Consider the following 27,039-nt stretch of genomic DNA (forward strand, 5'->3'; position numbering starts at 1 on the left):
AGAGCCATCTCTTGGGTTGTTGGAAAAGAGTGTTTGCGATGACCATCGTATTCTCTTGAAAAACTCTATCAGCCTGTGCCCTGCTTCATTTTGTACTCCAAGGCCAAACTTGCCTGTTATTCCGGTTATCTTTTGGCTTCCTACTTTAGCATTCCAATTCAACATGATGATAAGAGCATCATTTTTTGGTGTTAGTTCTATAAGGTGCTGTAGGGCTTCATAGAACCAGTCAGTTTCATCCTCTTCAGCACCGATGGTTGGGGCATATACTTGGACTACTGTGATATTGAATGGTTTGCCTTGGATTCGAACTGAGATCATTCTGTCATTTTGGGGATTGTATCCCAGTATTGCTTTTCCTACTCTTTTATTGACTATGAAGGCTACTCCATTTCTTCTGAGGGATTCTTGCCCACAGTAGTATACTTGATGGTGATCTGAATTAAATTCACCCATTCCTGTCCATTTTAGTTCGCTGATTCCTAAGATGTCGATGTTCAGTCTTGTCATCTGTTGTTTGACCACGTCCCGCTTGCCTTGATTCATGGATCTTACATTCCAGGTTCCTATGGAGAAAAAATCTTTTACAGCATCGGACTTTCCTTTCACCACCAGATACATCCACAGCTGAGCGTCCTTTCGGCTTTGGTACCACTTATCAAAATAGCCATTTTTTTAATTTTTTCTTGGGGTACAATCGGTATAATATATCCTTTCTTTTTAAACTCAGAATTACTTTTTAGTGGAAGCAAAAGAGTTTTGTTGAGACAGAACCAACCTTTGGTTTAGTCATATTTATAATAGTATGAGTTTTAGAATCAAGAAAAATATATAGCTTGCAGAAAAAATATAATATTCATTCTCCATTGCTCTCTGCTAACTTCTTAAACTATGATTTCTAACATTTTTGAAAATTGAACAGATTTGTTCAGTTGGCACAATGCAATGTAAATCCATACTTCCTATAATAAATTATAATAAAGTACAGATACTTACTGTATATATATGAAAGTTAATCTTGTAAAACAACAAACAGTATTACTCCATCTTGTGAGCATATGATTACAGTTTGAAACTCTGTTAATTGTATGTCTTTAGATCAGGCATGTCAAACTGCCGGCTCGCAGGCTGGATGCGTCATGCCAAAACCGCACCCATTCCATTGCTGGTAATGGGGGAAAAGTCGTGATACATCACGAGTTTGACATGCCTGCTTTAGATGAACCTATACTTATTACTGCATGAAAAATCCCCTTTTTGGACAGCTGATAGTAACTGGTACAAACAGATCCACTAAAATAGAAGTGATAGGGCTGTGGGTGAGAGAGTATTTCTAGCTACGATATGAAGTTTCTTCTGCACACCTTTTGTGTTGAATTAGGACTAAAGTCATTGAAACCAAAAGTAATACTTGTAAAGAAATATGGTTGGCATTTCCTTATAAGAGCAAATGATTGTGAAGAATGGACTCTGCTGCTATATAATTCTATTTTTTTAACTTAAGGAACTTCTCATTTATTAATGCAACATATCTTCCCTACATTATATATTTTACTTGATGCTTATGTATTCCTAATCAAGTCACAAAAAGGAAGTAGAAGTGCTTAAAGTTTGATTGTCTGCAAGCAAAATTCTTTTTTGTGTATTGTAGTTTATTTGGCATTCTAATAATTAAATGTTGCACCTAAACACAATTGTTAAAGTGATTGAAACTTCAAATTGTTTATATCTGGAGTCTTTACAGTATGCTTTTTTTAATGCAGACATGCAAGCTATGATATGCAGATACTTAAGACAGCACAAAAATGAATAGCAAACTGAGCTTAAGCTACCCACTTAATAAAATGTGTGTCACATCACAACATCTTAATTACTCTTATTCAGTTAGATTTCAAAGCTGATACATTTTAAAAGTGTTCATAACAAAATATATACTGTAACATTATAAAAAATCCCTCTTTTTGCTAAAAAACAAATTATTTTGATAACAGTGGGGTTTTTTTGCTATATTTCTCAAGTATTGATTCTTTGTGTGTGTGTGTGCATGCATGTGCACGCACATGTACATGGAACAATTTATGGTTTACTAACAAAGTTTGTTTCTTGCCAGGATGGAAAACGTTTTTCTAAAAAGATAAATTCTGGTGGTTTAATAATGTCTGGAAGTCAAACTGGAAAATATGTTCCATTAATGTTACATGAATCATCATGGCTAGCTTTGGATTAAGTGGTGATAGAAATGCGCTCAGAAAAATACTCATAGGTGGTCGTCTTTCATTCTACTAAAATAAATTCCAGGGCAAACATCTAATGTTTGAAACAAGCTTCTGAATCAAACATTGAGGAGTTCTGGTTTTATTTAAAACCTTTTCAAATCTTCTGCTTCCTTTTCATGACTTCATAACATTAAACATTTTGCTGTTAATGATTTAACACTCCAAACAGTTTAACTGTGACATATTTTACTAGAGTGCATATCTTCAAAGTTTTATAAAATCTTTTTTTCCCCTGCTGGGACCTTCAAACATAATTTGTTCTTCCCAAGTTTTCACGATGAGACTGTAAACTCAACAGCATGGGACATTTTTTGCAGTTTCTTGGCACATGAAGTGCATGTAAATACAGCAAACAATATTCTTCTGGATTAATTGCAACAGTATAAAATAAAATCTGTGTCTGGAATAAATTTTTTCCACATCGCCCCATAAATTGCTGGCTTACTCCAGTCTGATTCTGAACTGCTAGGGGGGAAAATGCCTCAGCCATTAACAGTTCCCGGTAGTCTTATTTCCTCTTTCACAATATCACTTCAAATATAATTTTCATCCTTAAATTCATCTGTTTGCCCTTCATAGGCCAAGCCTTTTTAACTTTTTCATTTCTCAAGGGGCAATTCATCTGGTAAAATAGAACTGATTTATTCTCATAAAAGTAGTGATAAAGTTCTGCAACTCAATAAATGTGCATCTGTTTATTTTTTGTTGTAATACAGTCATCTAAGAACATAACACTTCTGAGCTCTGAAAAAAAGTTTCCAAAAGTTTTGCAATTGTGAAAGGTTACTTTGTTTTTAGGGGCAGGAAGGATATTTAACAGAACCAGCATGGATAGCAGGGAACTGTTTTAAAACTTAAGCCCTCTGGTAGGTTGTGCACGTGGGCTTTAATTGTTGCTGTTTTTCAGAAGGTTTTGCTGTAATGTTTCCTTTAACAGAGTTCAGTCTTATAGAAAACAATGCATGCCATTTTAGGCAAAGCACTGTTTCTCTGTTCTGAATGGTTTCCTTAAATTGTATTGGAGGTAATTAGCACTAGAACATAGGAAGTAAGTATTTGTAATGTGCTTAAAGTCTTACGGCAGCTGCTTTGCTACATTAGGCAAGAGCAGATAAAGAGTTCTGATGTGAATCAGACTCAAGAAATATTCAGTTCCTCAATCTGCTTGCCATAGTCAGGTGCTTCCCTAAAGAGCTTCCATAATGTTCTCTTCTCTATCAACCATAATTAGATTGCTAAGATTCCTCTACAAATTCATCTAACACCTCTATAAAGTAATTTGGGTTATTAACCACATCTTGCGATGGTTATCATTGTAGCTTTATGCAGGTTATATGACATGTCCAATCACTTAGCTCAACATGGCTAGCTAAAATTGTGTAAAGCAGTTTGTGGTTGCCCATGTACGCAGACTTCTATATAGAACGATCATCAAAATTGTCATAAAGATTTAGTGTAATAAGTCTTAGAAGCCTTGATATGTCTTGGGAATCTAATAATATTTGAATAGACATTTTGCCTGCCTTTGTGTTGCCAATCCATTTCATTGTCTGATACTGAATTCTAATATTACCAGAAAAGGAATTGCCACCTCTCTGTTTAGTTCTAGCATGTCTCTTATTAAAGTAGACAGTAGATGGGATGCAGAAGGCTTTTGTAATTCTTTATATTTAGACACTGAATAAAACAGTAGTGGAGAATGATTTACAGCAGTAGAAAAGGGTTATTCTACTCACATCTGAGTACATATAAAAAGCAGAAATCCAATTTTCAATGAGTGGGTTTTCAAAAGTTCCAAAGCATTGCCACAGAGATAGCAACCAACCTTTGAAGTCAATTACTACCAAGCCTAGCACAAGAATGATAGCAAGCAACCCAGCCAAAGTTCAGTTCTTTATCTGTTTACATTGAGTAGACAGAATCTTGCCAGACTAAACCTTTACTATTCCCTTCCCAAGAAATATATCTTGGAAGACTCTAGGGCAGGCATGTCACATCACACGACTTCATGTGACGTCGCACGATGTGTCACGACTTTTTCCCCATTGCTGGCAATGGGGTGGGCCGGCAGTTTGACATGCCTACTCTAGGGAATGGCTATCCTAATTCTGTTCCTCTGTCTCCAGCTCTGGGCTGTGTTGTCTCTTGCCTGGTCCCTCCTTGAAATGCACTCTGTCTTTCCTGTCACTTCACTGTAGCCCATCACACTACTTCTCTTCATAGACACAATCCATCACAATTGCTAAATTCTTTATGAAACCATAAATAAAACATCTCAATAACTATAATATTTCTGGACAGGACATATGAGGAAGCAGTTAGCAAAGAAGGCCTAAATAAGGCTAATCTAATTACAAGGCTTTTGAAGGCTCAAGAAGAGAGTTCCCCAATCTTTCTGGCTTAGTGGATTTCTGGGGAGAGAGGGGATGGTTCTGCATGAGCTGCTGACAAGTGGGCATGCACGCAGCTCCATTTGCACCCGCTACTCACACAAATACACGTGTTCACCCACTGCTTCTGCAAGTGGGGAAGTGTGTGTGTGCACACGCTCACCTGCCATTTTCACTGCCTGGTTGCAAACAGCTCATGACCCACTACTAGGCCATAGCCCAGAGGTGGGGACCTCTGTTTTAGAAAACCCTTGCGAGCTGACAATTGTATATTGTGGGTTTTTATGTTTTAATTCTTGAATGCCACCCAGAATTGTGTGAGATGAGATGAGATGAAATGAAATCATATAAATTAATCAATTAAACAGGCAATACTGATTTTTAACTCATGGAATATCTTTCTTCCCTAATGAGGTAGCTAACATTAATAAACAAGGGAAATATTTTCATAAATCTAGTAAGAAATACTGCTGATATTATGGTATGTGATGCCTAAAGCCGTAAAAGGAGGAAACATTATTTGACTATTTTTACAGTCTTCTGGAATATAAAGAAAATGATTAAATTATGGTCCCTTATAATTGTTACTGTTGAAATAAATTATTACTTGTCAAAAACGTTGTGTTCTATAAAATGTACAATTTTTCAGAAGAATTTCTTTCAAGCAATTTGTGCATGTTTTCTTAAGGAATCATTAACTTTTTATGTTTCTAATTATTTATCTATATATAATTGAACTTTTTTTACACAGTGAAGCTTCCAGGCCTCAGAACATATGTGGATCCACATACATACGAAGATCCCAATCTGGCTGTTCATGAATTTGCCAGAGAACTGGAGGCTTCCAGCATAGCTATTGATAAAGTCGTTGGGGCAGGTAAAAGTATTAATAATGAGAATCACTATGCCATATCATTCTAATTACTACTGCAAACTTTTCATATGTAGTCATTTTGTTCAATAAAATTTCCTGTGTAACCAATCATTAAAGAATGTTAGTCTTTCATTCTTTGTTTAGCAGCATCATCCAGACTGACAGAGCTAATGTCTTTTTCAGTCTAGGTAAAATACCATTCAACTTTGCATTATAGCTCTGGCTAAGTTGAAACATAATATTTGTGAATGAATTTCAGTTATTGTGTTAATACAGAAAAAGCAAAAACAGTAATGTTGGCCCTTAAGGAAAAAACATCTCCAAATTCCACAATTGATCAAGCTTTGTTAGGATTACAATATTACAAACTAATGTTCAAAGTTTGGATGTTGGTTTTCATGAGGCTAGGGGGTGTGAAGATATAAAATTTCTACACTTAAGGATCTATAAATTAGTCACTCACAGCTGTGGAATTAAGACATTAATTAACCCTATGTATTATAAATATGAAGTTCATGTAGAATTTTAGGACAGAAAAATATTGACCAGACCTATATTAGAAAATGCAGAATCCAGCTTTTTCTAATCTATCTCTTGTCAAGGACAAATCATATAATTTGCATTTGCTTCTGAATTTAAATGCAATGTCTTTTGCAGATTACAGGATTTCAGATCATATATAATGAAGACAGTAGTTAACACCATAAACTGCAATCGCTACTCCAAAGCAACAGTGGATCAGTAAATTGGTACACATTCAGAATAGAAGGGGAAATAGAAGTAGAAATTCCATAAATCTGGACATAAACTTCTGTTTTTCATTTAGTTATCATATTAAATGGGATTGTGGAAACAAGTTTTTTATATGAAAAAGTGATATATTAAAAAAGTTTTTGTAATATTAACAGGGGGGAAAGGTTACATTAATTTTAGATTTTAATGCATTGCTCCAGAAGATACTGTTTTCTTTAGCGTCTTCAGTTCAACAGCAAGTTTCCTCTTCCATTGTAAATTTGAACAGACAAAAAAGAAATTGAGATAATATTTAGGTAAGAAGAAGTATAAGGTGACATTCCCCTGCATGTTTTTTTTTAATTTCTCATGTATAGTCTAAGATTGAATTTGTATGAGTCTCTGCTAAATATTGCAATAATACTGAATCAGTGATATTCAGCCCAATAATTGGGGTGAGTTTTCTGACTGGGTTTGGAAAGCTCCAAAAGTTTTCAAATCAAAAGCCACTTATGCTTTCTAACAGGGCCTTTTCATTTTTCCCCCAAGGCTTTAAGATGAATTAAATTGGTTTTTTAACTGTTTAACAATGGGCTCTTCAGGCCACTTTTGGAAATGATAGTCAAATGAGTGATTTGCTGTATTATTATTATTATTATTATTATTATTATTATTATTATTAATAATAATAATTAGTAAGTTGGAAGACCTTGGAGGTCATTTAGTCCACCCCCCTGCTCAGGCAGGAAACCCTATACCATTTCAGGCAAATGGCTGTCCAGTCTCCTCTTAAAAACTTCCAGTGTTGGAGCATTCACCACTTCTGCAGGTTGTTCCACTGGTTAATTGTTCTAACTGTCAGGAAGTTTCTCCTTATAATGTGTAATTTGCAACAGGAATCCCATTCTCCCTTCTAATGCATTTTGCTTTTTAATATTAAAACACTTATAATTTTTTAAAAAATTGTGGCTCAGATATATTTTTAATATAACCCGATTAATAGGGACATGAATGTGCTAGGTAATTCATGGTATATTTAAATGATCCTTTTGGGTCATATAATAATAATAATAATAATAATAATAATAATAATAATAATAATAATAATAATAATAATAATAATAATAATAATAATAATAATAATAATAATAATAATTTAATTTCTATACCGCCCTTCTCCCGAAGGACTCAGGGCGGTGTACAGGGCAAATACAATAAAAATACAATGTACAAAAGTTAAAAAAGAATTAAATAATACAGCCCAATTCCAATAAAAATTAATACAATTAATATTAAAATACCCCAAACCCATCAGACCAGGCCGGCTTGTTCAAATAAGTATGTTTTTAGGTCACGTCGGAAGGAGCGACGGTCCGGAGCCATCCGGAGCTCAACCGGTAAACGGTTCCAAAGGTGTGGCGCACCCACAGAGAACACCCTCCTGCCAGTTTGTCCAGCTGAAGCATTCTTAGCCCTTTTATCAAGGACTTCTTCCTTTAGCCCAGCTTTATAGACACTAAGGCAAAAGTACAGAATTCAGCAAACTGTATCCCAATTCTGAAGGGAGTAGCTATGCAACTCTGCAATTTTGCAACAAAAAAAAATGGGGACAAATTTTAATGAAGTCACTTTTCAACCAACAAGGACAGATGTCTATCTATCTCTGAAAGGGAGAAAAAGTTGACTAGAAAAAAAGGAAAATATAAAGAACAAAGCAATGCAAAAAGAACTCATACATAATTCTGCGTAAAATCAGTCTAACTAAACTGTTTAAGTTCATGGCAGAGATAATGGTTTAAGGGAAAGCATTTTGATGTGGATGTCGGGAGGCAGGCCTGTCTCTTTCTCTTCTCTAAGTTCTCTAAAAAGCATCATTCTCACAGTTGAAAATGAGAGATTCATGAAGGCTTCCTTGAATGAGTTATCTAGCCTAACACTGATAGATTATCCTGTTCTCACTAATGAAGGTTTCAGCACAAAAGATTTCAGCTCATGTAAGGCATTTGTCTTACTGGAGCAGGAAAAAGAATGTCAGGGAGGACTGGCTGAATAAGGATTTGATACAGAGTATACTTAACTGAGAAGAAAAAACAATTACATCTACTATTACCCCCATGTTCAAATTGTCACCAAAATGGAAGCAGGAAGTGCCTAAATTGATAGAAACATCGCAGATCTTCTGAGTAGATTGAAATAATGTAATATAGCACATGATTTATCTGTATGCATATACAGTCTTCTATTCCCATACAGTTCTGATTGAAACCAGACAAATTGCTCTTATATGTGCTTGTAATATGAACTAAAATTTAAAAATTTTAAAGCAAATCATCCAATGTTCCTGTTTGGACAGCAGGATCATATATCCTTATAATAATCTTTCCCTAAAACACAGGAACGAGATAGTCAGACCTTTTTAAATTTTTTATAGATCGTAATAGCTCATTGGCTCTATGACAGATATCTGAAACTAAGAGGCTATGTTGAATAATGTATTCATCTGATTGCAGATCATCAGTCACTTTCCATTTGCTTGCTTCCTTTCCTATCTTCAGAATGCCCATGGTTTAATAGAGTGTAAATACATAAAGTCTCAGCAGGTGGCAGCATCTGGCTGACCTTTTTTGATGCTCAGCAGATAAGCAGGGTTAGACCTGGTTCATATGAGTTAACGATCTCTGGAGAATATCAGGCTGCAAATAATTTATAAAGAAGTCAGTGGCAAACATTTCTGGACTATTGCCAAAACAGCTGTGGTTATGTCATGTAATCACTAAACTTCAGGAATAACTGGACAGTATGTTTGTTTGTTTTTTATATCCATGCTGCAATATTTGAGTTCACATGTTAAATTTCCATTTAGCATATTTTGCATATTAATATTTTGCATATTAATCACATAATTTAAGATAAAACCTTAAATATGTGTGCCATATTCTAATGAAGTACTTAAAATCAGATAGCACTGTTGATAGAACAGTACTGAACTTAAGCTAGCTCACCTGGGCCCTGTTAACAACATTCAACTCCTAATAATGCTTGTGATCATGAAGTATTCATTTATTTATGTTTAGTGTGGTATAGATTGAATTACATCACAAGAAATGAAATGACTGTAAGATTTAAAATCAAGACATTTTTAATAACAGAAGTAAACAGTGAATTTACAAGTGAACCCAACATAGTTACTAAAATATTGCAGCCTGTAACTAAACATGCTAATGGAATTATTTACCAAGTATTTACCAAAACCAAATACTGAGTCTTGTTTTAAACATAAACAAAACAAAAATATGGAAAAGTACATGTTTATGGTACCTATGTATTTTTGTAAGCAGAATCAATGATTTATAGCCAAGAGTCTTTTCAGTAAATAACATCAAATTACATACTTAATCTGATAGGCAGAAGACCATTATTTAGGTAGAATTAAAACATTGGTACTTTTAATAATTTATTAATATTTTAATAAATACAAATTATATTTAATCATTTTACTTATCCATTTTTTTGCCATGACCCTATCCAACTGTGGAAACATCTTTATATAGAGTTCAGTATTTATTTAAATTATCTAATAATTTATGTCAGATTTGTTATAAAACCAAACAACTATGTTTGGACTTGCTTGATATATTCTGGAAAATATGAAGAAGGATTAGAAGAAGGGACATACAAAGGCAACAGATATTTGATTAGAATATGATGCATTTGGTGCTAGGCTACTAAAATTAAAAAAGAGAGTTGTGAAATATCTTTATATGGGGACAATATCATTCTCCATATTCAGACAAATTCCCAACCAAAATAATAATAGAACTTAAATGCCTCTAAGATTTCAGAAAGCTTTAAGCATATAAAAGGCTCTGGGGAAAAAGACTGGACTTTATGAAAGATCAAGAATAATAGCCTTGAACTGCACATTTACTCATTAATATAATTTACTACACACCAGTATGAGGAGAACATCTTAAAGGAAAAGAAAACTCACTTGTTAAACATCAAGCTTCAAAATGACTGCATTTTTTACTGTGCTATTTTGTATCATTAATAGCTAAATTTGTGCAAACTTCAGTATAAATAGAGGTGCTCTGAATATATAACACAGTGATAGGTATAAAGTGATAACAGTTTAGGTGTTAAAGGTGTTAAAATCTTAACATAAATACCTAGGAGAGTCTTAAAAATATAACATCAAGCTTGCACGTAATTTGTTCCAAGTACTTTATTCTTTTGTGGTTGTTTTTCATTTTTTTGCTTTAAACCTGTATAATATTGAGTTTCAATTTTCAATTCTCAGTTAGTTCTTCTAAATTAGTGGCATTTACTTAATGTTCATATTTTAATATTGCCCTTAATAGAGTATACTGGAGAAATTATTTCATGTAGGTTCAGATACTGTTAGATTTTGTAGCTGTTATTTCTTTTATTGTCTCTTGGATACATTATATTATCTCTTATATCTTCAGTTAAAAAATAAGTCTTTCCGTGACAGTTCAAACAAAATTATATATTTTTAACTTACCATCATGCACAAACATTTTTTAATGCACACGTCACAAAGTTTCTAATTTGTCAGTTTTCTTAACAATTGCATTATGTTCTGAACATCCCTGTTCACTGACAGAACAGTTTCATAAAACTTTGTATGTTTAAATCTTGCTTAAAATAGATATTTGAAACATCTGTTGTTATTCTGCTGCACTGTTGCAACTAACCTCTAAGGTAGAGATTTGACATTTCATTAGGTCCATAAAACACATATCTCAAGAAACAGAAATGTTTCAGCCGGATTTCAGAATTGGACATCTGGAGTATGTGCAATATTCCAGAAAGTAAAAAGCCACAAAGTATACAATGTAGACTGAAAGTGTAGGTTTCTGAGCCACTTAATCTGTCATGATCTCTAGCTGGAAATTCAAATATTTTTTGTTTGCATTACTGACAGGTGAGTTTGGAGAAGTATGTAGTGGCCGTCTAAGACTTCCTTCCAAAAAGGAAATATCAGTTGCAATAAAAACCCTGAAGGTTGGTTACACAGAGAAACAGAGAAGAGATTTTCTTGGAGAAGCAAGCATCATGGGACAATTTGATCATCCCAATATAATCCGATTAGAAGGCGTGGTCACCAAAAGTAAGTTAACTGAAAATGTTTGAAAGATCTGCTTGAAAGAAAAGTTGCTGAGGTGTGTTTTCATTGGGTATCTGCATTTAAAGGAAAACATCCCCCTTTCTTTTCTTTTGATGGCTGCTAGTATGCATGGAAAGGACAATTTGACTGCAGTTACTACCCAGCCCACAGTTTTAAACTCATTTGCAATCAGTGTTATTTCACTGGAATTGGGTATGTGTAGTTTAACGAAGAGAAGAGTGAGGGGTGCCATGATAGCAGTGTTCCAATATCTAAGGGGCTGCCACAAAGAAGAGGGAGTCAAGCTATTCTCCAAAGTACCTGAAAGCAGGACAAGAAGCAATGGATGGAAACTAGTCAAGGAGAGAAGCAACCTAGAACTAAGAAACTTCCTGACAGTTAGAACAACTAACCAGTGGAACAGCCTGCCTCCAGAAGTGGTGAATGCTCCAACACTGGAAGTTTTTAAGAAGAGACTGGACAGCCATTTGCCTGAAATGGTATAAGGTTTCCTGCCTGAGCAGGGGGTTGGACTAAATGACCTCCAAGGTCCCTTCCAACTACTTCTTCTTCTTCTTCTTCTTCTTCTTCTTCTTCTTCTTCTTCTTCTTCTTATTATTATTATTATTATTATTATTATTATTATTATTATTATTATTATTATTATTATTATTATTATTATTATTATTATTATTATTATTATTATTATTTAAAATATCGGAACTGCTCAGCCAATTTGCAGGTCACCAATATTCCCAAATTATTTAGCTGTGTTTTGTTTTTTAGATTTTTATCCCACTTGTACTACTTCGTAAGTAACTCAAGGCAGTGAACGTACAGAATGCTCCTCTTGTTTTTGCCTCACAACAATTCTGTGAGATGGTTTGGGTTGAGAGAAAATGACTGGGCCAGTCACCCAGCCTGATTTTAAGCCTAAGGCTGGACTAGAATTCACACTCTCTTGGTTTCTAGCCTGGTGCATTAACCACTAGAACTCAAACCCATTAGCTTCTGCTAGCCATAGAATACATTTTCGTCTTCTTCTGTTTTTTGTTTTTTTAAATATTTACATTAGAGTGTCCTGTATCCATTTCCAAATTAGCTGCCCCTCTTTTATTTTTGACTTTTGTAACATTTAAGCTATAATGAAATCTACAAATAAGTTTTTAAAAATGTCACTATTGTCTGTGGAAACTTTTTAAAACTGTGGCATATATGTGAGGTTTTAATTTTAATCTGGGCAGAGTCTCAACACTCATAATTTTGCATACATTTTGAAACAGAAGGATAATACATGCTTTGCCTCTACCGTGTCATGTACAGTAATTTAGCTAAAACGCTTGCAATTAGTTGTGGGCCACACAGACGATAATGCAATGCAGCATATGGTTTGAGCTATAAATATGTTGGCATTGTTCATAGAATACTTATATTTAACAGCAGTTCTTGAATACTACAATATCTGCTAGTATTACAAAATGGAAATATTGTAATGTCCAAAGAGGTATAGTGCCTTTTTCAATGTTTCAATGCTTTCAACTTAAATTTATAGTGAAATACAGTTTAGAAAATGAAGAATCCTGCTATGAATCAATTGTAGATTTCTAAAATTATAATGTGCACTGTACACCCTCCTGTGGTAATAAAGATGATAATGTTTTACAGTTGTCATTCAGTATTAGAAAGTACTGGATTCTGCTTTGACATTGATTGCTTTTAAACAACTGCAGGCATTCTGGCTAGACTTGAAAAATCATACTGCATATTACCTCACGGTGTCAGCCTCTGGCAAATATTTGAAAAGCCATATTCAGGAAGCCAAAAAAAAAAAACATATGGCAATAATTGAACTTTGTAATACTTTTGTACTTAGTATTTATTTGAACAGCAGTAATACCTGAAAACATAAATATACTAAATATGAACATCCAACTGATCACTTGTTGATTAGTACCGTATATTGATAAAATTACATTCCTCATTGGTAACATTGCCACAATAATAGTGATATTTTGGGCAAAGAAACTAAATATTTAAAATATTAAAAAGTTTTATTAAATAGCTAGAATTATATTAATTATCTGCTCAGATGGTATTCACTAGAAACCCAAAGAATAATTTTTAAATCTGGAACATGACTTTTTTGGAAATTGTCTATCAATATACAAGAAGTAAATATATCTTGTTAATGGAACTATTTGTTCCCTTATGAGCCATTGAGACCCATTCTATTTCTTCCATTTCTCCTATCTCTTTGCTTATATCCACCTGAGCTTCAGGCCTCTGTTCTTTCCATCCACAACTAATATACATATTATAAACTTCAAGGCTTTAGCATCATTACTATTTATCTCTTTTTTGTAGTAATATAAAGCTTCTCCTGTTATAGGTTCAGTAGTTCTTCTCTACATAACTTTTTTCTTCAAATGCATTATGCCAGGGGTCCCCGATTCCAGGGCTGTGGCCTACTGCTGGGCTGTGGCCCATTTGGAAATGGGCCGCGCAAGTGACTGGTTGGAGTGTGTGTGCATGCAGTTCAACTTGTGCAAGCGGCAGACCGGTGGGTACTTGCGTGTGTGTATGCTGGCCTGACTTTTGTGCAGATCGAGCTGCGCTTTGGCCTGCCACTTGCACAAGAGCTGTGGGCGCACGAGCACCATCATCTGCCACTTGCATGGCCCAGTTCTCCTCTCTCTCCCCAGCTGGGCAGCCAAGCCACAAAAACTGGGGATCCTGCATTATAGTATTCGTACGTAATGTATACACAATCCTTCAGTGATAGGAGAGGTGACACATTTTGCAGAAGCTCTTTGCTTGTGCACAGAACTTTTAGCTATTTGTAGAAACAGGAACATGACCTCACGTCTCTGGCCATAAAACTTTGGGACATGGCTTTCAGTGTCTCTCCAACCTTGCCATTAAAATATTATTATAAAAAGAATAAGGAGATGAACTTCTTAGATATATGATGTGGGATCATACTGAAATCCTCATCATGTATTTAACTTAATTTCAGCATATTTGTTTCCATCCTGTTTTGGGTGTAGCAGCCTCCTCACTCCCCATTCAACATTCTAGTAAAAGGTCAAATGCAGGACTCACTCAAAAACAAAGTTGTAAAGTCCCCTAGATGTACCTTACAGTACAACCAATCAGTGGGCAATGGTGAGTATCCTGTTCCTCCAGAAACATATTAATATATATATAAGTAGTTCTTTTTGTCAAATTTTTACCTTGCTGCTTTCTCTCACCAATATATTTTCCAAGTTCTTATTTCTTAGTCTATTGGAATATTTTCTCTCTTCCTTAAGAGGTCATTCTTATGGTCTCTCCCTGGTTTAGCTTTCTTAACTCCTTACACTTTTTCTCAGATAAATGTCTAACTCTAAACCATAGTTCCTTGCCTACTCATGAAACTTGTGAGGATTTTTTTTTGAGAGGGGGGAATAACCTATTAGTAATGAATCTATTGTGTTAACATGTATAGTCACACAAGCATGCCATCACTGCAAATCAACCTAATACAATATTAGGTACATTCTAAAGATGTTTGCTATAGGCAAAAGTAAAAGTGAAAATAAGAAAATAATCTATATTATTTTTGGCTTTCAAATGTTTTCAATTATCATTAGGTTTTTTATGATAATGTACTGATACATTATAATGAAAAATCTTCCAGTGCTTTTGATTTATATTTTACCAGTAATCATGTAATCCTTAAAGTTTGGCTGGAATTAGTTCAAAGAAATAGAGGAAGTTTGTATATTATCCATGGGTGTTTTTTTAAAAAAACAAATATGCCAACCATACCTTCCTATATGATATCTATGATTAAAAAGACTATGGCAAACCAAATTTTGATGAACATCCTTTACAAATAAGCTATTCATGCTGATTGCACATTATGGGATAACGCTTAACAACTTTCATGGCTGTCATCTGTAGGAAACCCTTAGTTCAAACATTGGCACATACACCATTCAGCAGCTGTGTGGCTTACTGCTCACTAGAGATATGATAAGGTGCACAGGCTAAAGAAGAGTTCAGTCTATTTTTCCAACACTGAATTATTCCCCTGTTTCATATTTGTTTCTATGCTAGTCTCGAATGCTAGTCTCAAAGGTGTTTTATAGACAGCACTCCTAATAGCCAACACACATGTTCTGCTTAGTTTAGTAATAATTTACAGCAGGTTTTAGCATTGTAGTACAATAAAATTTAGAAACACTGTTGAAACAAGTTGTTATCGTATAAATGGTTACATTTTGATAAATGAACAAGGTATGTTTCTCTAAAAATAAGCTGGGTTTCCTTAGAACATGTGTTTCTTATTGCTTGTTCCTTTCCAGCTTAAATATGTGAATACCTGCTCAGACAGGATAAATATAAAGAAGGAAATGTGCATTTAATAATTTTAAATGCTTTTCATTACTTTATTACTTTATATTTTTGATATTCTTATTGCATTATGGCAATGTATTTTTACATGATTTTAACAAAAAAGTACTATACTAAAAATAAAATCAGTTGTATTTTAATAAGTTGTTTAAATAATTATGAGGATTTTATTTTTTTCAATTATGTTAAGACATGTGAGAGTTGTTACATATTCTTTCTCCAAAAATATTCTTAATTTTGTCCAAAGAAAATTGAGATGGAATACAGCAATATATGGTTGAAATGATTTTAAAACATGCACAGTTTCCCAATTATGCTAAATTCTTTCCTGGCTGCGGTATAAAGACTATGTTTCCATGATAAAATTAAAATAAATAAATTAAATTAATTTAAAAATTAAAATGAATTAAAATTAAATTAGTGATTTAACTTTATCAGTCCAAAGGCCTAGAGTCATTTAAAAATTGTTTCCACTGAAAAAGCAGCATACGCAAAAGCAATTCATAATTCTGGCACCTGTTTTCAGATGAAATGTAATGATTAATAAATTAAGTCAATACTATATCACACTAAGGTGTTTTCATTGACAATGAATTGAAAGTGGTGAATAAGAGAAACTTTATCCCAAATAGGCTAAATCAGTTGCTAAGTAGATTCGTAGTATGTATGTTGGGAAGGAAGAAGTTGGTTCCCAGGCCATAACTTATGTCAGACTTGACTAGAAACATTTGAGTTATGGCCTGTTGTAAAGATTCATTGAAGCATAAGCATGGCAGTGTTTCTTCACAAAAGGCCACATGAAAGAACTGTGTTCAGTTGTCATTAGGCAGTGAAAAGACTGTTAGAATAGAAGATGTGAAATGCTTTTCCTAAACTACTTAGCACTTGGGATAATTAAACAATTATCCCAAGCACATTTCCCATTGGCTAATTAGTCAAAGTAGAACATGATGGCACTCTGCTATGATAATCTGTTGTCCTTACATAAGGACATATCCAGAACCTTCTTTTGGCAACAATAGCAAGGTAACCTATATATTAGTGGCTAAGGCACTAGAAGCTAGAGAATAGATAGGTACTTATTTTTTTCTTCTAAATTGGAACTTTAGGAATCAAATAAACAAATGGAAATTTAGGAAGAAATATTTGATATAAGACAACAGATTATACTCTTTAAAAAATTCAGTTCTTTTAACAATTTGTAAATTTGTTTCTGTCCATTTTGCATCAAATGCAGAATTGATAATCCAAATGTATCATTGTATGCAATTCCATAGTACATAATTCTCTTAGTGAATAGTTTAGAGCAAGGCTCCCCAACCCCCTTGCTTAGGAATGAGGCTGCACAGCTGGAGATGAACAGCAGGCAAGTGAAGCCAAAACCATCCATCCCCCCCCTCCATGGAAAAATTGTCTTCCACAAAACTGGTCCCTGGTGCCAAAAAAAATTGGACACCAAGGGTTTAGAGCTAATATTTGCATTATTTTGTGTAGTCTTTTTATACAATAAACACATACATATAAATAGTACATGTGTACGTGTAAACGTTTTCTTAATATACCTGTTATATATAGGAATAACATTCAGAAAAATACAAACTTGGGTCCTAAAATTGTCATTAAGTTAATTCTGAATTGCATATGGGTTTAGATGGAAATTTCTACTTAATTACTATACCTAAAAAGCTAGAATGTTCATGCTGTAATATTATTGTTGATATTACCATATTTCACCTTTTTTAATTTCATCATTTTTTAATATTTTTAATTCTATGGCATCTAACAAAATATATAACTAAATGATTGCTTCCAATAAATGTATTTATAATTATGTCTTTGCTTTACTTTTGAACCAATATTATAATTTAAACTGATTCAATTCCTAAATAAAGGTTAAAAAGCAGCTAAATAAATAAATATTATATTTACCTATCTGATAACTAAATATAACTTCCTATAATAAAAAGGTGGACTATTTGTGTAGGGATCTCGTCCTCATGGTAATATCATTTCTGTTACTGTAAATACCACATAATAATACATTTAGAGAAAATATATGTAATTTATCAAGCTATATAGAGATAGAAAGATGGGATGTTGAACTTTCACAGACATGCCCATGATATTCAACTCTTGCTGCTGAAAGCTACCTTCAGTTTCAGAATACTACTACAATATAGAATGAAGGCTATTGCTAAGCACATTGATTTGTGCTTTAGATTGTAAGCCGCCCTGAGTCTTCGGAGAAGGGCGGGATGTAAATGGGATTAAAATAAAATAAAAATATATTACAGCATGTTTTTTATGTTTTGCAGAATTTTTCAATTTTGACTTTTTAAATACAGCCATTGTTTTGCAATTAATTGATTTGTCTAATATATTTTTCAGGTAAACCAGTCATGATTGTTACTGAATATATGGAAAATGGTTCTTTAGATAGCTTTCTCAGGGTAAGTGACTTTTTGATGTCACCCTCTAATTATGCATTATACTATCTTAAAGAGATAAATATCTAGATGAACGGAACCTCAATTATTTTGAAACACTATTACTTTTTATGAAAAGAGTGATAAAAATCAATCGTTGTCAACAAAGCAATAAAACAAGTCAAAAAAGATCTAAGTCTACTGTTTTCTAAGCATTGTTCAAGTGTCTTTCCATATATCAGAATCTACACATAGTTGCAGTATCAATAGCAAAGGGACACTTTTAGGCATGCATTTGTTGCACGTGTCATTTCTGTGAACTATCCCAACATGAAGATCTATTCGCAACTACAGCTTTTAAAACAAATGAAACCTTATCAATATTAATTATAACTTGTTCTAAAAGTTCAGCTGCTATATCTATAATGGAACTGCTTAAGTTTGCTAATATGGTTTTGCCAGAAAGAATGAACTGTACTAGGCTTATAGAAAAATAATACTGAGTCAAAGATCATGTTTAGATAGAATGCTTTATTTTGAATCCATTATATATGCAATCTTAGTTTAAAAAAATTAAATGAAAAGTTTTCATCAAACTGGGCAAGTCAGAGATATTTGATTTGGGCTAGTAAACATTATGTTTTGACTCACATGTGACAGAGAAAGAGAGTGCAAGTGAATGAGAGTGATGTCTTATTTGGCAATACGTATCAGATTTGTGTTTGCTTTAACTGGTGCATTTCAGCACACTGTTTTCAAAACCAAGCTATACTGACTTGTGTAGATTATTTCTGAGTAGAAGCCTTGTGTAAACTGAAGGCTAAAAGGTTGTTTAAATTGTTTGCAGAAACATGATGCTCAATTCACAGTCATTCAGCTTGTAGGAATGCTTCGAGGAATTGCATCTGGCATGAAATATCTGTCAGATATGGGTTATGTCCATCGTGACCTTGCTGCCCGCAACATACTCATCAACAGTAACTTAGTATGCAAAGTCTCTGATTTTGGCCTCTCCCGCATATTGGAAGATGATCCAGAAGCTGCCTATACAACAAGGGTGAGTTCTGTGATCTAGGAGTTATTGCAAAAAAGCAGAATTATCTGAGTCACAAATAATATGTAGAAACTGCAGATAAATCTTACTATGTACAGATACTGTGTTCATATACAACCATTTTATTCTGACTGAAATTGTTCAGTATAGTGATAGCAAGTACATTGCCCTTTAATTGTTCTGTTGTGTTCAATCACAATGGTAAAGTTTACATAAACCCTGAACTACTCTAAAGCCTTTATTCCTTTTTTCAAATTGTATTCTTCTTTGAAGACCCTTAAAGCAGAACCCACGATTCTTCCCACTCCTTCTCCTCTCAGTTTGTAATCTGTGTAGTGTCAAACAGCTTTTGAATTCTAGATGGTCAGACCAACCTATCCACAGGGGGGTAATATGCATATTTTGTACATAACCACTCAACATTAAGTCCTCTTTAAGTTAAAAAAATTATACTTCAGTACATGATTGTAGGATTCCATTTTATGTTTTATTATTGCTAATTAATTCTGTACTATTTTTAATATTCTCTTTAGTTCCACAGAAAGCAGTTTCTAGCCAATATAGTACCAGTACATATATGTTTGTATCTTTTCTATATAACTATAACTGTATTATATACAGACTTTTTCATTAAGTAACATACTTTTGCACTTCTTCATATATACATGGACTAATCCTGATAAACTAGGACAAGATGGGAAAATATGGTTTAAGAGAATATTTTGTCTGGAACCTGGGGGGGAAGGGTAAATTTTAAACTATGTTGTATGGATTGTTAGCTTCTTCCGTGTCTTGATAAAACTTTAAACTGCCACAATGAAGCCAACTCCTTGGCTTTGTTGTTGGTAAAGGTAGTTATATGGATTGTTAAATGAGCTCTCTAGAATCATTTTATGAAATGGGTGGCCATATACGTAAATAAATAAATAAATAAACAAACAACAATATTTTTATTTTTGTTTGACTTCTATTCAAAAGACTTAGTGCAGAGACATATGTGTATATGATGGTTTTGCCTTATAGGGAGGCAAGATTCCAATTCGTTGGACATCTCCAGAAGCTATTGCTTATCGCAAATTTACATCAGCCAGTGATGCATGGAGCTATGGTATTGTTCTTTGGGAAGTAATGTCCTATGGAGAGAGACCTTATTGGGAAATGTCTAATCAAGATGTGAGTACAACAAATTATATAGACAATTATTACGCAGAAAAAAAATATCGAAATTTACAAACTTTGTTGGAAAAGGCTTATTTTATTGGGAGGTTTTTTGCTTCTTCTTTTTAAAAAAAAGCTTTTTAAACAATTAATGTTTTTTACAAAATAGAAGAAGAAAACAGATTCAAGTAAGACATAAAATGCCAAACTGTTTTAAATTAAAATTTCAGTGATTAGAGTTCCTCATTAAATGTCTCCTGATTTCTTTTAACTGAATTATTCCATGAGTGTTATAGATCAGATTAAATTGAACTTTACAAAAGGAAAGTAAATATTTGTGTATAAGTTTTTAACAATTAGAACATGATTTGAAGTACTACATATGTTATGTGAAGTGACTATTTGATTTTCTTAGAACTGTTTCATGTAAACAGTTTAAATAATTATATTTTGCTTTGCAGTTATGCTTCTTTGGAATATAGTATTTCCCAATAAATAAAAATGTCATTTTGTGCACTTGGTTTAACTTTGATTTACTTGACATGATCCAGTTACACAGTACAGTTCCTTTTAATGTGATGCATACATCACAAATAAAATTGCTTTGTTCCTAAACTTATATATATAATTAAAAACAAATGTATATAGCATCTTGTTACTTAGCTTATAAATTCTGCCATAATTTTATTTTTTAAATTCTTATTGTACCAAATATCATTACTGTTTTGTGAATTGGCTTTACATTGTGTACAACATTTGCCAACTTAGCCAACATTCTGAGAGATGAATATGGTTTCTAATATTTGCCCATATGAATTGCACCTTAAAATTGTTCAGTATTTTTAGCCATCATATAACAAGTACATGAATGTTGAACACATATGAAACTTAATTAAATTGGTCTCTAATTACTACATTTGGCTCTGAAAACCTTTTAGCAGCTGCTGATATTTTTAATATATTGCCTTATCATAAATATATGTGCAACCTCATATGTATACAGCTTAATGTCAACATATTATTTTGTTGCATAATTGAATATGTAGTACAATAATTAAATTATAAATATGAGCTACCTGATTTAGAAATAATTGCTCCCCCTAAAAGAACTTAGGAAATAAATACCTTTAAAGTTTTTTTGTTGCTTTTGGATTATTTTCTGATATTTTTGACTGATTTGAAACCAATAAACCAAATTATTGCAATATTCAAATCAAAGCCTCAGCATATAGAAATGGTAATTATTAACATTTTGCTAATCATGCGGTTCACAATATTTCCAGACTTAGTTTAATAATATTTATGGGCTTCCACAAATATTACATCTTCTCCATCTGAAATTCTGAAATATCAAGGGGCAAACTGCATACAGGCATGCATGCATGAATGCAGGCGTGCGTACATGCATGTATGTGTGTCTGTGTGTGTAATGCTAAGGTATTAGCCAATAATGGATATTTAATAGCTGAATGCTGGCCTTTTTGTCTGAATCATGGTTTACATTTTCATATTTCTATATTAACAAAAGTAGTTGAAAGTTCCTGCATATTGAGTTTCTGTGTATGTGTGTATTATTGGATCTTATCCAAGGCAAGATTTTTAGATAAATTAAGATTCTGAAATATTTAAATATTAGAAGCAGGATTATTGTGGTTTTAGCTATGTTCTGTTTCAGACATTGGCTAATCTGGTAAAAGATGGAAAACTGTCCTCCATTTGAAGCCCAAGGGATTCATTGCTAGTCATTGTAAATAATGCTAAACTATGGACTGGTATAAAGCAATTTTGTAAGTTCATATGATCTCAAATAACAATTCCTATAAGACTATTGAAGGAGGTGGGGATACATGTACAACAGTGATCCAGATGTTTTCTCTTCGGAGTAATTAACCTAGTACTGTAGGAAGTGTATAAATTGAGTCGTATTTGGTCTAATCAAATTTAAACATTGGACAAGATTGAGTGTCACTTTCTTCAAAGATATGTAATTATCCTCTGCTTTTTCCGTCATGTTTTGTATCTCTGTATTGTCAAGTGGCTTATTTTGGAGATGAAAAAGAATAGGCATGATTCACAATAGTTAGGAATAAAATACATCTGTTTAATTACTAAACTTCCACATTGGATTATGTAATGCATATCATTTTCAGAACCAAAGAAGGAAAAGTGAACTGAATGTCCTTCAGCTTCTACAAACTGTCTTCCTTGTGCAGGTAATTAAAGCAGTGGAGGAAGGATACCGTTTGCCACCACCCATGGACTGTCCAGCTGCCTTGTATCAGATGATGCTGGACTGTTGGCAAAAAGACAGAAACAACAGACCAAAGTTTGAACAGATTGTCAGCATCTTGGACAAGCTTATCCGTAATCCCAGCAGTTTAAAAATTATCACCAACGCAGCTGCAAGGTGACACAATCTATACATTTATAACTTGCTATATAACTTGAATATGTGGCAAAGGAAATGTTTGCTGTGAGATATTAGTTAGGGACACAGAATACCCCAGTTCAATAGTGCATCCCAGGGCATTCTTTAGGCTTGATTTAAAAATATAAGTAATATCAGAACAAGACTTTGCAACTGAGTGGTCATGTTGAATTAGTATTGACACAACATCAGAAGAATTTATCATTATCTCTTATGTCAAGATTGTGTGTGTCAGGGAGTACGTTTGTCTATTTATTTCCCAGCACATAAGCTTAAAAGCACATCATAAATGCTGCTTAGCCTAGGTATGCTGAGAAGAGTGTAATTCAAGCAGCATGTGTATACTTGTTGATCTCTAAAATAAAACACAATTCACAATTCACTGCTGAGGCCAAATCCTTCTCAGAAAGAAAAATGTATTTATGTATTTGAAGATTAATTTTGCATACTAGTCTGAAAATACTTTTGAAGTACTTTTTTCAATAGTTCCATGTGCAGCATTAAATATTTGTAAAAGTCTTTCTAACTGTAGCAATTGGTTTGATTTTCAACACCAGTGTTGTATTTTTGCCCCTCAATATACGTAGTCTTTTAAATTTTGAGTGCAGTGAAAAACCAGATAACAATCTTTCAAGTTTTTTTTTAATTTGGGGGGGAAGTTGTTGTATTATTCTATTATTAGAATAGAATAGTAACCATAATTTATTTGATTTTTTGATAGTTCCAAGTATCTGAAGTTCTGTATGTAAAATTTTGGAGTTTTATTCAGAGAAAGTTCATTTTGAACAATTTCATTACTGTTTTCTATTTAAAACTTAATATTTTTTAGATCCTGGTGCATTGCTTTATAATTATAAATATTAAGTCTGATTATAAATCACTAATAATAAAATACAAAAAGTCAATATATATATTATAACAACTTTCATTCTTTTGAGGTGAGAAAGAAGGTTTGAACATAGAAGTATAGAACATGTACATTAGATATCTTCATCCACTCCCAATCCTAGACTCCACAAGCATCAATAAAATTTTACTGCAAGTTTGCCAATAACTAATTGAAATGAGGGAGTAAAATCAGGGTTTGTTTGTTTATATGCTTCCATTATCCATTGGAAAAAAGTAAAAAAGTACAATTATGCTGCTTGCTAAAGTGCAGGGAAAAAAATAGAATAGAAATACAGATGGGCCTGGTAGCATCTCTCAGAATTAAGCTCCTTATATTAAGGGACTATAGTAATCCTAGTATTGATATAGTTTCCAGCAATATTCAGTTCCAAAGGCTAGGAGGATTCTGTATTATAGGATCCATTTTTATTAATATTATAATATTATTAATTCACTACAGAAGCTGTTTCTTTTATTTATATTATTTACTAATATTTATATCTATTTACCATTACTAATCATTAGAAAAGACTCTAATGTTGAAAAAGATTGAAAGCAAAAGGAGAAGGGGACAGCAGAGGCTGAGATGGTTGATGCAATGAACGTGAATTTGTGCAAACTCCAGGAGAGAGTGGAGGAAGGGGAGCCTGGCATGCTTTATGGTCCATGGGGTCATGAAGAGTCTGACATCTCAGTAGTTGAATAACCATCAACTATCTTAGTCTTATGGCAATGTATAGTAAATGATTTATAGTAAAAATCATAAAATTAAGGATATTTTTAACTGAACATTAATCTTCTCAATTTTAAAAAATTGTGCAGTGTTCTTTCAAGGCCTTTTTAATGAAGAATTTCTGTTTCTCAACAGTACAAATAATGCATTTGTATCAACAGCACAATTTGAAATAATCTCTATAATTATAAATCAGGGCTAGGGAACTATGGCCCTTTCATGACTTGTGCACTTCAACTCCCAGAATTCTGGGAGTTAAAGTCCACAAATTATAAAGGGACCATAATTTCGCTCCTCTGTTATAAATGTGATAGTTCCAGTTGGCTTTATGTTCTGCTGGTTAAACTGCACTTAGGTAACTGGTTACCATTATACAAGTAAGATGTTGCTTAACTGGAAAAATTACAAAGATAGTGAGGGTCCTAGAGCCTAAATCCTTTGAAGAATGTTGAAACAAGCCAGGGAAAGAAGGTGAGACTAAGACCAGACATAATATCACTCTTGCAACTCTGAAGGGCTATCACAGGAAAGAGAATGTGGATTTATTCTCTACATCACTTACATTCGATCACTTAAAAATTAGTGGAAACTTTACAATGGGAAGTCCAAATGTGATAGCAGAAGGCTTTTTTTTATTGTGAGAGTTATTAAGCAGTAGAGAGTAGCAGCCTGCCTCCTAAAGTCCAAGGGATTCCATTACTAGAGGTGGTTAAGCAAAGTTGTATAGTTAAGCAGCCATATGCCTGGAATGGTGTGAGGTTTCTCTTGTGGGGTAGGCATTGGATGGAAAACTTACAAGGTCTTTCCTAACCCAATGATTACCACAATGAGCAAGGAGAGAAATATTATAAAAGATATTCTTCAGGTAATATGAATCCAAGATAAACAAGGCTTTAGACAGGACTTTATGTGACATAGTTAATAAGCTACTGTGTTCATTAGCTGTAGCAACATGCAGCCATGAAGCATCTCTGGCAGGATGATCCAGTCTCCTTTTTATGACGGAGAGGTGGAAATGTCTCTGCAATGCTCTCATTCAGCAAATACCTGTGGAGTGTATGTGAGGATTAGCATGATGAAAGACCATTTTACCATTGATTAACTATGCAGACCGCAAGAATTCAAACCACAAGACATGACTTTTTTGTATATAGTACACAAAATTACAGTTACATTTTAAGCCATGGTTTCAAACAAAAGAAATGTAGGTAGAAGAATAGCTGCAAAAAAATTAGGGGAAGCATAAGTTGTATCTTTTGAAAGGAAAGATGCAACGCTGAAAATTAATTGCAAGATTATTGCAGATGATTAACATTTTGCAGCTCAAAATTAGTAATATTAGTAACAGCCCAAGGCATTTGGAGCTATATGGTTTGCCCAGTATGATGTATGGATCATCATTAACCTAGATCCAACCTTTCATCTCTCATCAAAGAATACAATGTTGAAAGAAATAATAAAATCCATTCATAGGAAAATCTTTTTTTCTTGATGAAGTAGGCAAGTGCACAACTTTTTGCATTATTTATCTTAGAGATTCCAGTTCTGAAAGTTGCTAAATTAAAGTATTTCAGTTACCTGAAGAAAAAAAAAATAGCTTCCTTATCTCCTCCCCAAAAACCCATTTTTTTAAAAAAAAAGTTAAAATTAGAATGAAAATTCAAAATCAGCAAAGTGTGGAAAGCCTAAAGAGCAATTAGTTAGTTTTCTCTGTGGATTTAAATAGAATAAATTAATTTTGGTTACTAAATACATAAAAACCAGAGCAAATGAAATCCTGAAGCATGTTTACTCTGGGGGAGGAAGGGAATTCTCCCCAAAACAATGGCTGCCTAACGGAGCTCAAAGCTGGCTAGAGTAAGCTCCAGGTTGTCAAAAGGTAACAAAGTATGATCAATTTTAATCGTATTTAACAAGCCAATTCACAGCATGGTTTCTGAAGGAAGCTTGTATCAACAAAAGATTTCAGTTTGCTCAAAGTTGTGTGGTATGGCTTTCAAAGGGGATTAAATAAAATAATGGAAGATAGAGCTATCTGTTATGTTCATATCAGTATGGTGGGTTAGTTAAGTGTTAAAGCACCTAATAATGTCATAAACACAGGTCACAATATATTGAAGACAACATAAAGCAGATTCTCAAGCTAGGCCAATATTTACACACAGAGTTCACTTAAAGGTTGAAATATGTAATAGTGTCCATTATCCAAAGTTGAGGTCCAGGGTTAAGAGTCAGAACTACAACAGTCAGTAGAAATGACAACAAGGTTAAAGTCTGGTGTATAAATATGTCATTTTTAGTGCTAGCTATTCCAAACTATGTATTTATAAAGCCAACCATTAAGTGATTCACAAAAGTCACATTCTCATTATGAGGTCATTACGTTTCGCTAAATGTTTTCTCATGAGGAGACCTATGCTCTAGTCATTTGTTACATTATTGGGCATAAAGCTTCATATGCTTGTGTTCCCTATTACACACACACACACACACACACACACACACACATAATAAAAAGAATATATATATATATTCTTTTTAATATATATAT

The 27,039-nt window shown here is 33.4% G+C and overlaps 1 protein-coding gene across 2 annotated transcripts in view; it reads left to right on the top strand.

Annotated features, from left to right (window-relative positions):
- Window positions 1-27,039, top strand: part of EPHA3 (EPH receptor A3) — a gene marked incomplete at its 3' end in the record, with an annotated part of 224,684 nt that overhangs the window by 182,364 nt on the left and 15,281 nt on the right. For both annotated transcript variants that reach the window (XM_081327303.1, XM_081327304.1), the window contains exons 10-15: window positions 5,418-5,543; window positions 11,221-11,406; window positions 18,190-18,251; window positions 19,075-19,284; window positions 20,305-20,454; window positions 22,653-22,846. In XM_081327303.1, the coding sequence (XP_081183429.1) occupies window positions 5,418-5,543; window positions 11,221-11,406; window positions 18,190-18,251; window positions 19,075-19,284; window positions 20,305-20,454; window positions 22,653-22,846 (928 nt within the window). The remainder of the gene's footprint in view (window positions 1-5,417; window positions 5,544-11,220; window positions 11,407-18,189; window positions 18,252-19,074; window positions 19,285-20,304; window positions 20,455-22,652; window positions 22,847-27,039) is intronic.

The sequence above is a fragment of the Vipera berus genome (assembly GCF_964194415.1).
Source record: "Vipera berus genome assembly, chromosome: 4".
NCBI lineage: Eukaryota > Metazoa > Chordata > Lepidosauria > Squamata > Viperidae > Vipera > Vipera berus.